We start from the raw sequence: 11,836 nt of genomic DNA on the forward strand, positions 1-11,836 counted from the left end.
AAAAAAGAAGAAAGAAAGAAAGAAAGAAGGAAAGAAAGAAAGAAAGAAAGAAAGTAATACTAAACTACAGAATCTGTAACACGACTGGTGAATCTCCCGCTGCTGTTTAATCCCTGCATCTAGTGAACATAAAATGTCGAAACATTTATACGGGTATTTAATTATTAATTGTTTTGTGTTTTGTTTTAAACCCTCTCCTAAACTGTTCAAGAATATCATCCCACAGACTAACATACACAATATTTTCCCATCTATAATGTGTTGTGGTAACATCCATCCATCCATTTTCTGAGCCGCTTATCCTCACGAGGGTTGCAGGAATGTCGGAGCTCATCCCAGCTGTCATCGGGTAGGAGTTGGGGTACACCCTGAGCTGCTTGCCAACCAATCGCTGGGCACATAGACAGATAACAGGCACACTCACAATCACACCTCGGGGCAAATTGGAGTCTCCAATGAATGCATGTTTTTGGGATGTGGGAGGAAACCTGGAGTGCCCAAAGAAAACCCAGACAGGCACGGCGAGAACATGCAAACTCCACGAAGGTGGCGCCGAGATTTCAGAACTGTGAGGCCAACGCTTGACAACTGTTCCACCATGCCACCTTTTGTGGTAACATCTATCCATCCATCCATTTTCTTAGCCACTTATCCTCACAAGGGGCGCGAGAATGTTTGAGCCAATCCCATCTGTCAACGAGCAGGAGGTGGGGTACACCCTGAAGTGGTTGCCAGCCAATTGTAGGGCACATCGAGACAAACAACCGCACTCACAATCACACCGAGGGGCAATTTAGAGTGTCCACTTAATGTTGCATGTTTTTGGGATATGGGAGGAAAATGGTGTGCCTCTTTTGTGGTAACATTTCTTTTTAACTTTGTACATGATCTTTGCTATTTGTATTTTAACTAGCAAGTGAGTTTGATCCAGGTGATCGACTTTGGGAATGATGTTTATTGCTGTTTTTTTCTGGTGTCGTTAGTGAATTGACTGGACTTAATTTTTGTCACAAATCACAATTACTAAAATATGGCAAGATTCTAACAGCAGAGGATACGTAATGAATTATAATCAAGTGCATGTTTAGCTATATTTAAAACGGAAATGCTTCTTGATAGATTGGTTTGTATGTGTTTGATGTATGTCTTTCAATGGATAAACTAAATGTCAGATAACTTTTGTTAATTTATCAAGACATGGAGCTGTTTTGAATTTGCTAAGAATTTTACATCATAAGTCTCCTGTATGTATTCGCTATATAAAACAGCTGCTGTTCAGCGCCCTGTGATTGATACGCAAGCACTTCAGCATGTACCAGGCCTCTCGCCCAAAGAAACGTACCTGGGATAGGCTCCAACACGCCTGCAACCCAAGCAAGGATAAGCGGTACAGAAAATGGATGGATGGAATTTATTGCATTGAAGATTTAGTTAACAAACTGCCTCTTTCCAAATGGAATTGATCACAATGGATAATTATGTTTTAAAATTATTGCAGTTATTGGATATTGTTTCAGGCACAAACAAAACGTGCCTGACTTCCATAGAGCATTTGAATAAACGTTCAAACACGCTATCAATCACACATCATGTTCGGCATGTAGGGTGTAAGTAGGCAGGGTACAGTAGGTGTTGTTTGCTAAGCTTGTGTGTACAACAGTTCTCTTGATTTTTAGTGAAACAGGTGAATGAGAACACGCAGCAGAAGAGGAAGACAAGATGGAGTCACAGCAAGGCAAGACCACCCCCTAACCCTGGGAGTCTCCCAGCTTCTGTGTCACGACACGATCAGTGGGACAGTTTATCCCAGAGATGTTCATGCACGTGCCAAACTGTGTGCATTGTACTGTAATTCTGCTTTACATATTATTTTCTAAACTTTAGGACTGCAAGGGCTTGAGAAAATGTCCTATTGAAAATGCAACAATGTGAGCTGAGAAAAGAAATTGTTTGCTCTTGGACAAGATGACTCAAAAGATTACAGCAAACAGGACAGAATGCAAATGGAGCTTTGGAGAAAAGCAATTCACCAAACAAGGAAGTTTGCGACATATTTACGTGTTTGTATACAAATATTTGCGCTTCTGGAGCGCTTGAGCATCCAAAAAGTGTGAAATTACGCAACTTAGTAAATTATTTTTTATTCTTCCTATTTCTAGAAAATGAAAGCTTTGTCACATCAGATTGTGATGTACTGTCCCTTGAAAAAGTATTTAACCCCTTCTCAAATTCTTTTGTTAAAGTTTCCCCACTTTAATGATTTAGATCATTAAACAAAGGTAAATACACACAAAGATGACCCAAGAAAAAATAAAATGCCCCATTTAAATTGTGATTTTATTTATTAAGGAAAAAGATTATTCAAAATGACAACCTGGGTGGAAAGGATTTGTCACCCTTGTTCAATTATGGAATAGTCAATTTGAGAAGTGTTTCCCAACTTTAATTCTGCCAAGGGATCCATTTTCCATCAGGAAAAAAATACTGTAAAAAGATTAGTTTTTTTCAAGTTACACAAACTTAGAATTTGTATTTCATTTCATTTACACAAAGCTTACAAACTACAGGGAAGCCATGACTTATTTTGTAATGGAAACTGGCGGTGACACAGGGTTATTCTATCTTCAGTATTTTATATTACAAGTCTTACTGCTTTTTTCTTCAATGCATTATTTGGCTTCCCTGTCATTTTCTGGTTTGTGCTTTTACCCTGATTGCAGTTCTAAAATGAGATTTTATATTCAAGGAAAGCACACTGAATTGTGTATATTCAATGGGTTATATTTGATGCTTTTAGCTGTAACTGTAAAAAAAAAAAAAAAAAAAACTTGCTACAGAAAAAGATTCCATTACAGTACAGCAATAGTCAATAATTTATGGTTACATAGCTTCCAAAGCCATGTTATGATTATCTTGACCATGTTGCATGTACTGAGAATGTATGATAAACTAGTGTACACGAGGAGGAATGGATTGAGGGCCTTAAACCGATTATCTCTTGAACCGCTGAAGTCATTATCAAGTGCAGCATGCAGTTTTCCTTCAACCGGAGTTCCATTTTCTTCTGAACAAACAGCCTTCCATCTTGTAATAGGGTGACAATAACCTTGGTCTGCAAAGCCGACACTCACGGCTCAACAGTGCGGTCTTAAGCTCCAAGTGCCCCTTTTAATGCGGGCATACGACTACACGACACTTCTATTATACGCTTAGTGCTGTATACTGCTAAGTGCGCTAATGGCTAAACAATCACAAGTTACGTATATTCAGACGAGAGACAAGTAGTTCACTTTCAACAAGCGCTTCCAACTGTTTATTTTATTAAAAAGACCAGGGTGCAAATATGAAATTAAAAAAAATAAAGACAAGCATATTTTTAAAGCATTTAATACAAACTTAATATAAACTATTTCAGTCCCTCTTAACATGTAAGACACTGACTCAAAATACTTTATACCGTATTTTTTTTTCTTCATCAAGTATTGCACAATGTAGGTACAAAAATCAATATCCATACGATTACATTTGTCCATAGTGTAGGAAACTCTTCAACCTTTTAACAGAAAATACAATTCATCTTTCAGAAATAGCAAATATTTCTACACATTTCCACCACTAAAAGGAATACACTGTACACAATCTTTAAAGTATCTGGTGTATCTCTTTAAAGATGGATTTCTTTTAAAAAAAGAAATGAAAATCTGCTGCAGCCATCACAGATCACTGGAGTAGTAAAAAGATATAAATGCAACACCATGTCGTAGAAACAATATATACTCTGATATCTTACAAATTTTGTACTAAATTAAATTATACAATTAGAAAAAGACCAAGTAACCCCACTTAGTAGTGCCAATTCATAAAAATCAGCCTTGTCTTACCGCCTGTAAAATTCTGTAGAAGAAGCCAAAACTTTTTTTTTTGCTTTTTTTCTTAATTTTGGGAGTATTCCTCACCATGGTAAAAAAAAAAAAAAAAAAAAAAAAAAAGTTGTGCTTGTTTGGCCAAACGGGAAAGAAAAACAATGACGTGATTAATTTAATTCAAATAACCAAGCTTGGATGTGTTTGTACAACAAGCTTTCTGAGCAAGAAATCAACTCAAGGGCTTCCAGTTAACACACCCTTGGGCACATGCGCTTGCCGGACGAGTCACTAAGCAGTTCAGTTTCTAAAAAGTGTGCGTTTTGTTTTTCCTCTCTTTCGAGCCACCGTCATTCATAAATAACCAAGCATCTGTGTGGTGAGTTTAGTTAGCCATGACAGGCTGGAATTGCTGGTTAGAATACTGCATGGTGCTCAGACTAAAGTTGAGGCCATCCACGAGGGACTTGTCATTGAGGCTTCCATAGGCTGTGAACACATCGAAGGCATTGTTGTACGGCAGAGGTCCGAGCCCCAGGGAGCCCTCGGTGGAGAACGATGGCCCGGGGCTGGCCTGACCCTGGAGACTGGGGAACACAAATTCCTTGGCGTTAGGGGACAGAGCAGAAACCTTCTGCTGCTGACCGAGGCCCAGACCGTACAGTGAGTGCATGGAGGTGGAAATGGCTTTCTGTTTCAGTAGGGTGTTAACATTCAGACCCAAGTTGCTGACGGGCGACAACCGCGCCGCCTTGTTGCTACTGCCGCCATTGGCGCAGTTGTTGCCGCGGCCGTTACTCTTCATCTTGGTGGAGCCAAACTTGGTGGCAGCAAAAGTTGCGGTGGTAAAGGTAAGCGGCTGGGCCGAGCGCGGCACAAATGAAGGGCTGACAGCTGCCGACTGCCCAAAAGGAGGGGAGGGCGAGCTGGATTCCGACAAAGCCCCCACGGGCTCTGCGATCGGCATAAAGACCTGAGCCTCAGGATTAAAGCTGTTCTTGATCTCCTTGTCTAGCTCAGAGCCATTCTCACCGTTATCATCCACATACAGCACCTTGACCGCTCCCTTCTCACCGATCTGGTAAGAGACCTCAAACGGGTCTATCCACACACTAAGGTCCTGAGGGAGGTTATTGCGGACATCTTCGATGGCCAGCCCGCTCTCTTTTGCTGCCTGCTCCACCACTGGGTCCACCTTCTCCCCGACATGGATGCAGCGGAACCCCGAACCTTTGTATGGCTTATCCGGATACCAGTGGCCTTCATACTTTTTCCTCAGCAGGCTCTCCAGTTCCTCACCAAAGATATTGACACGTCGTCGAGGGAGTTTATTGTATAAGTAAGAAATAATAAAGTTGAGTGCTACTTGAATTTCAAGCTGCATAGCTGCTTTAGTGGCAAAGAATTTCCGTTTCAGTTTTTTTTTTTTTTTTTTTTTCCTTCCACAGCACTGGGTGGGGTGGGGTGGGGGGGGGGGGGGACCTTCAAGGCAGCAGTGACTTGTGTGAAGGCAAAGAGGAAAGGTCAGGTTCTTAGTGCTCAAATGAATATCCTTACTGAAAGGGCGTGAGGTTCTGGATCCTGAAAGAGAAATTTCACATCAGAAACAGCATACTTTCAACTGAGTTTCCATTTGCTGAACTCAAAGTTTATAGACATCCAAATCTTAAACTTTTAATACCATTGATATTCCACACTTTATATGAGACACTTAATATTTAAAAAAAAAATGTATTTGGGCTTTCACAATTTTTATTTTAAGGATCAAAATTTAATTGAATATAAACAGATTTTTAGAAATACATGTTTAATGTTAAGAATATAAAGCTAATTTCTACAGGGATAAGAGTCAAAATACTGCCAAACAATCCAGGGTATATTGAGCCTTTCACCCAAGGTCAAGTGGGACAGGTTCCAGTCACCCACTATGACCCAAACAAAGACAAGGCGGGCTAGGGATGTTCAATATTAATTTAATGTAGGAGGAGGATAGCCATAAAGCCCCATTCTGTACCGCACCCTGGATATTTAGAATATAAATATTAGAAAATGACAATTTGTCAGCCGGGCAAATGGAAGAGTATCAGCGCTAATATTTACTATTTTGACATCAGCGTTTTATTTATTTTTCAAGCCTACACCCAGAAAGTGGTCATATCAAAACTAGGTAAACTTCACAGAACTACAACTTTAAAATTTCACAAATCATGTTTATACCTTGCTGTTTTTATTTGTTTCAACTTAAACCAAACAAGATTGACATTGCCGTTATATGGACATTTTGAAACCATTTATTGTAGACATTTTTACAAAGCAATTTTGTTTGTTTTAACTTTGCAAGACATGCCCTAAGCTACGTTTGTATTTCAAAACAACGATGTCTTTGAAATATTATATTGAATGCTTAGACATTTAAAAGTCATTTTTTTTTTTAAATAAGTTGCACTGAACAAAATGTAATTGGGTGGACTTATTTATCCTGTCAAGACACATCCCAAAATTTAAACCAAAATTGGTCAGTTAGGTTTGAGACACCCATATTGAGTAAATTCCACGTCTAGTATAATGACAAATACCATCCATCCCTTTTCTATGCTCGTCACCAGGAGCTGGAGCCTACCTCAGCTGACCTGAGGCAAACTACCCCACTGACTGATCACCAATCGATCACAGGGGAACTAGTCTGACAAGCTCCTACTATGTCATTTGACCAAAGAAGCCCAGACTGCAAGCAGAAACCCTTGAAGGACGGGCACCACAGAATCAGAACGTTATTTCACTCATGCAATCTAATGGCATCAAAGTTTGATGAGCATTTTAAGGAATGATGGGTGAATAGACACCAGGCGTAGGTGTGATATCATCCTCCTTTCAAGATAGCAGGTACGAAGCCTCTTGACATGCCACTGATATTAAAAAAATAAGTCAAACCAAGTCTTCCTTGCCAGTAGTTGGTGCTACACTGCTGGGTACTGACATGCATGCATGTATGTATGTATGTGTATATATTCCATGAAAAAAAGTTTGGTCAAAGTTCCCCAATTTACAGCATCCCAACCATCATTATGATAATTAATACAAACTATACAAAACGACCTACGGGGCTGAAAAGCAGTCCCCGGTCTTGAGTACGCAACAGGACGTTGCAAACGCCGAGTCTCTTAGCTGGAGCCCCGCTATAAATAAGCAATTGAGTCACGAACGGTGTCACCAGAATGTTCCTCACTGGCCTTGTGTGACGGCTCAAAGGCAGCCCCCGTTTGCGACACCTGTGTGCGAACGGAAAGTGTGCGATCATCACGCAGATGCTGAAGACATGTTGGGACAAAACGCCGAGCGAGAACCTCGGGGTGGATCCGTATTTCCAGAACTCCGGCTTTGCAACCCACCGAGCTATAATAGGACACACGCTTGAACGTTGCCGTTACATAATCAACACCGGCTCTACAACGCATCCTGGAAGACACTTTTAGAAATATGCTCGCTTTCTAGTGACACCGTCGAAAATGAACAAAACTAGCATTAGCTTGATAACTTGCCGTGAGGGGTGTGAACGCATGCAGCTATATAGAGAGCTTCGTCTTTTCAGACTACGATAATGTGAAGTTCGAGCGGGCAAGTTATCCTTGTTAGGTAGTTACGGCGTTTTTACACAGTGAGAGATTAAAAAAAGGTTAAATGATGGACGCAAAGGAACAACAACATTTAAAAAAAAAAGTCAAAAGAAGTGAAGTCACGTTCATCTGGGGCTAGCTACCTAGCTAGCATCTACTACAAATGCTACGTGACTAACATTTAAAAACGCAGTGTCACTTCATTAAAATGTAAGGAAACATTAGAAAATACACACCCAAGATCAGATTCCTAATTAAACAATGTTACGCGGTTGTGGTTGGTTTAAAATGTACTTACATGGAAAATTAGTGTACGGACTTCTTGCAATAGCAGGCTTGCGCTTGGCTTCTGACAGACTTTCAAAGTGCAGCGTTTACACAGCAAAGTATAAAACAATTACGTCGACATTTCCAGGCGGGCTTGTTCTCTGAGGTTTTGGTAGCTGACTTACGATCCCCCAAATTCAGCTCGGCTAACTCCCCACTGCTTGGGAGTTGGTACAACTCTGCCCTTTAAAGCGTGATGGCGACTTGTTTATATAATATCCATCCGCCACGGACGTTGAGGATGAGGCGGTGATGCGGCTCACAAAGGTCGACACTCATCACAGCGATTCCATTGGCCAGAAGTAATACGTAATCGGTAAACCACCAAACACCGACGTCTGATTGGTTGATTTTGTGCTCAATCAACCGAGGGAGTTCTATTTACGGTTGGGCTTTGCCTTTCGTTTGACTGTGAACTATTTTACATTATTGAGAGAATGAATTTAAAAGATTAATATTCACCAAAACATAGTAAAACTGTGTTATTACCAAGCCCCCCATTTTTTATATTAAAGCGCTTATATCACAGTGGGGGAGTTTCTGTTGAAAAGATCATTGGACGTTGTCACCTCAGGCTAACATTCGGAAGCATGCCAAACTTTCAGCCCTTCGTTGTTGGGGAGGGACGCACAGGCACACACAAACACAAACACACACCTGTCTCAAGTTTGTTTTCAATTTCATTTGATTTTCTGACCACTTCCCACCCCAAATCCCAGAAGGTTTGATGAAACAAACAGGCTCTGCGTTTATTTCACCACTGATGACCCTCCTGAAAACGATCATGCTATATTTTGTGGATCGTGCATATTGGATGCACAATGATTCCTGGCAGCATTGTAGTGCCTGGCTACTTATTCACAGCAGCTGAGCAGCGCAGCAGGGCTTAAGTTCTCCCCTGTCAGGCCTAGGGTGTTTGACGCCACAGACTTTTCTTACCTAACATGGGCTGCCACACTCCTGTGTTTGCAGAATAAGTGCAATGGCACATGAATCTTGGAGGCTGAAGCCAGGCCAGCACTATGACAGACAAATGCTTCAAATAGGACGTGTGATGGATCATCGTAGAAGTCAAATAGTGTACTCGTCAAATGTTAGCAAAAAGCTTCCACTTGTCAGCTAAAATACACCAGTCATACCAGAATTACCAGGACATTTTCTGCCACCTCCTGTGAAACTAGAAACAATCAATTTTCAAAATTAGCAAATAAGCACTTGTGCAAATTGTAGTCCTGAGGCAAAATGTAACAGTAGCTTTAGTAAAAGTGATTCTCAGATATAAATTAAAATAGGAAGAACATACCCCAAACTTTTTTTTTTCTGTTGGTCGTCATTCTTGGTGACCAACTTCCACATAAAATAGCGACAATTTAAGTTTACAATCAAATTTCTGGTATGATCTTGTTTATAAGGGTGTCATGAATTTTTTCAAACATTTTGTTTGATCACAGACATATTTTTAATAGTACCGTAGTAATTATGATCTGAACTTGACCCTGTGCATTACACATACCCCTGAGACTAACATTTTTTAGCCATCAACAGAAAGAGGGGGAAAAAAGGTGAGCTACATGACTCAGCAGTTATTACATCATTAAGCTAGTTGCTCTGACCAGGGATAGACCTAAGATAAATCCTCTCTTATATTTTCTGTTTTTATTTTCATTTCTCAGGCATAATGGAGCGAGTCACTCGAACCAGTGCAACCCTGTTACACATATTATCAAATATATTCTTCCTTTCTCATAAAAGTGTTTGTTTTTAACCAGTTAGCATAGCATCTTACATGCACTCAAGCAAAAAGTCCAACATTAGCATTGATTTGGAACTGTTACACGCAACTATGGCATTGTCATTTCAGTAATAATAAAATTGGGATTCAAATAAAAAGTAACTTTTTTATTTGATTGATAGGGATTTATTCAGGCACAGTGGCTCAGCTGGTAAAGCATTGGCCTCACAGTTCTGAGGTCCCAGGTTCAATCCTGGACCCGGCTGTGTGGAGTGTGCATGTTCTCCTCGTGCCTGTGTGGGTTTTCTCCGGGCACATCCTCCCACATCCCATAAACATGCAACATTAATTGGACACTCTAAATTGCCACTACGTGTGATAGTGAGTGTGACTGTTGTCTGCTTCCATGTGCCCTGCGATTGGCTGACAACCAGTTCAGGGTGTACCCCGCCTCCTGCCCGTTGACAGCTGGGATAGGCTCCAGCACTCCCCGCGACCCTTATGAGGATTAGCGGCAAAGAAAATGGATGGATGGATTTATTCAGCAGTAATAAAAAAAAAATATATATATATATATATATATATATATATATATATGTCGCTCAGGGGACTGAGTACCTGTAAAGGCATAAAATTTATCCATCCATCCATCGACTTTCTGAATTGGTTCTTCTTCTTCTTCATGAGATGTAAAGAGAAAAGAGAGTTTAATCTCTCTGCTTTAGCAAAATCAATCATGGTCTCATGAAAGGGGAAAAAATGGATTCTGTATGTGAATGTGGTTGATGTATAGTTTGGGGGTAAACTGCTATGTATTCAGGTCCTAACTGCAGTGACTACAGGATGCTGCAAGCACCATGGAGAGGTTTTCCTCCAGATGAAGTGCCACCAGGGTATGAGAGATGACACCCCCACCAACTACAGAAGCACCCATTTGATGGATGACATGAACACAGCTAAACATACCAGTGGGGCCGAGGAGACACACCAAGGCCATAAAAAAGCAGTGACCAAAATAGAATCGTTTAAAATCACCCCAATATTTGGGGAAAATACAGTGCATTTTTCTCCCCAAGACAGTATTTGGAGAGCAATTTGTTCATGTGACAAAAAAATGGGGAATGAAACAATTGCAAAAAAAAAAAAAAGTGAGCTTTAGTTAACATCTCTACAAACCATTATCTCTGAAAAATACTGAAATAGTGACAATTATGCAGAGTGAGCCAGTTTGTGGTGTACTGTACTGTACATACCATTGTCTTTTATTTTTGACAACTTATTGCTGCTTTAGCCATCTTTTACCAAACAGCCAGAGTCAAGACATATGTAACACTTTAGTCCCTATGTGACTGTTATGTTGCAATAAATTCTGTTTCCTGTACCACGGTCATCATCATGTTTCCTCTTTTACACCATTGCATCATTCTTTCAGAAATGACAAGAAACCGTGAAAAGCAAAACACACATAATTGTTCTAATGCTAAGACTGGGTTTCTATAGCTCTTTTCTTTATTTGGCTTGTGAGTGAGCTTGAGGCTGTCCATTCTGATTTTGAACAGGGGATATACAGGGTGGTTCTGTTATGTTGTTGTAGCCAAGTACGACGGTCGTTACTCCCGTAACAAGGTCCAGAAAGTAAGCCACATTGGCCGGGGCGCTCCCCAGGTGTTCCACCAACAGCGTGATCGGTTTTTGAGCACAATTGAAGAGATGACGCGTATAGTGGAGGGCGACGTCACACAATGGGCATTTATCGACGATGTTGTTGTCATGTCAATGCTGATAGTTGTTGAGCTTGTGACACCAGCCCGAACGGAGTTGCGATATGTCGATCTCACAGGCCACGGGAGTTGTTTTTCGGATTCGGCTACTGGAGGCGGGTACCCGGCCAACACAATGTTGGGTTTGTAGCCGGCGATTCCATCGGCTACGGCAGTTCGATGGCAGTTCGCCAAGAGGCAGCACCTGTAGTCGTCTGCATCGACGGACAACCAAAAATTGTACTGCTCGATCGATGGGTTGATATCTCGGGCAGTTTTGCGCAACGCTGTGGGGCACGCTTCTTGCCTTGTCAACTTGTGATTCGGAGGTCCAGCGAGGTTCTGTTATAGGGCAGTATGGTGCACTGGTGGCGAGCGCATCTGCCTCTCATTTCTATGATTCAGGGTTTGAATCTTGGCTCTAGCCATCCTGTGTAGGCTTTGCATGTTCTAACCGCACTTGGATAGGTTCCAAAAACATTGACGTTTAGTTTATTAAGGGGTGAATTGTTAATAGGGCTGAATGCACGTTTTCCCAAA

At 41.0% G+C, this 11,836-nt stretch overlaps 1 protein-coding gene across 1 annotated transcript; it reads right to left on the reverse strand.

Moving 5' to 3' along the window:
- Positions 1-3,285: 3,285 nt before the first annotated feature.
- Positions 3,286-8,006, reverse strand: tob1b (transducer of ERBB2, 1b). Its single transcript, XM_061810946.1, has 2 exons — positions 7,776-8,006; positions 3,286-5,444 (listed from the first exon to the last, which is right to left on the reverse strand). Exon 2 carries the CDS (start codon positions 5,245-5,247, stop codon positions 4,249-4,251), a length of 999 nt encoding a protein of 332 aa, XP_061666930.1. The 5' UTR covers positions 5,248-5,444; positions 7,776-8,006; the 3' UTR covers positions 3,286-4,248.
- Between the last annotated feature and the right edge of the window lie 3,830 nt (positions 8,007-11,836).

This window comes from Syngnathoides biaculeatus, chromosome 22, assembly GCF_019802595.1.
Source record: "Syngnathoides biaculeatus isolate LvHL_M chromosome 22, ASM1980259v1, whole genome shotgun sequence".
NCBI lineage: Eukaryota > Metazoa > Chordata > Actinopteri > Syngnathiformes > Syngnathidae > Syngnathoides > Syngnathoides biaculeatus.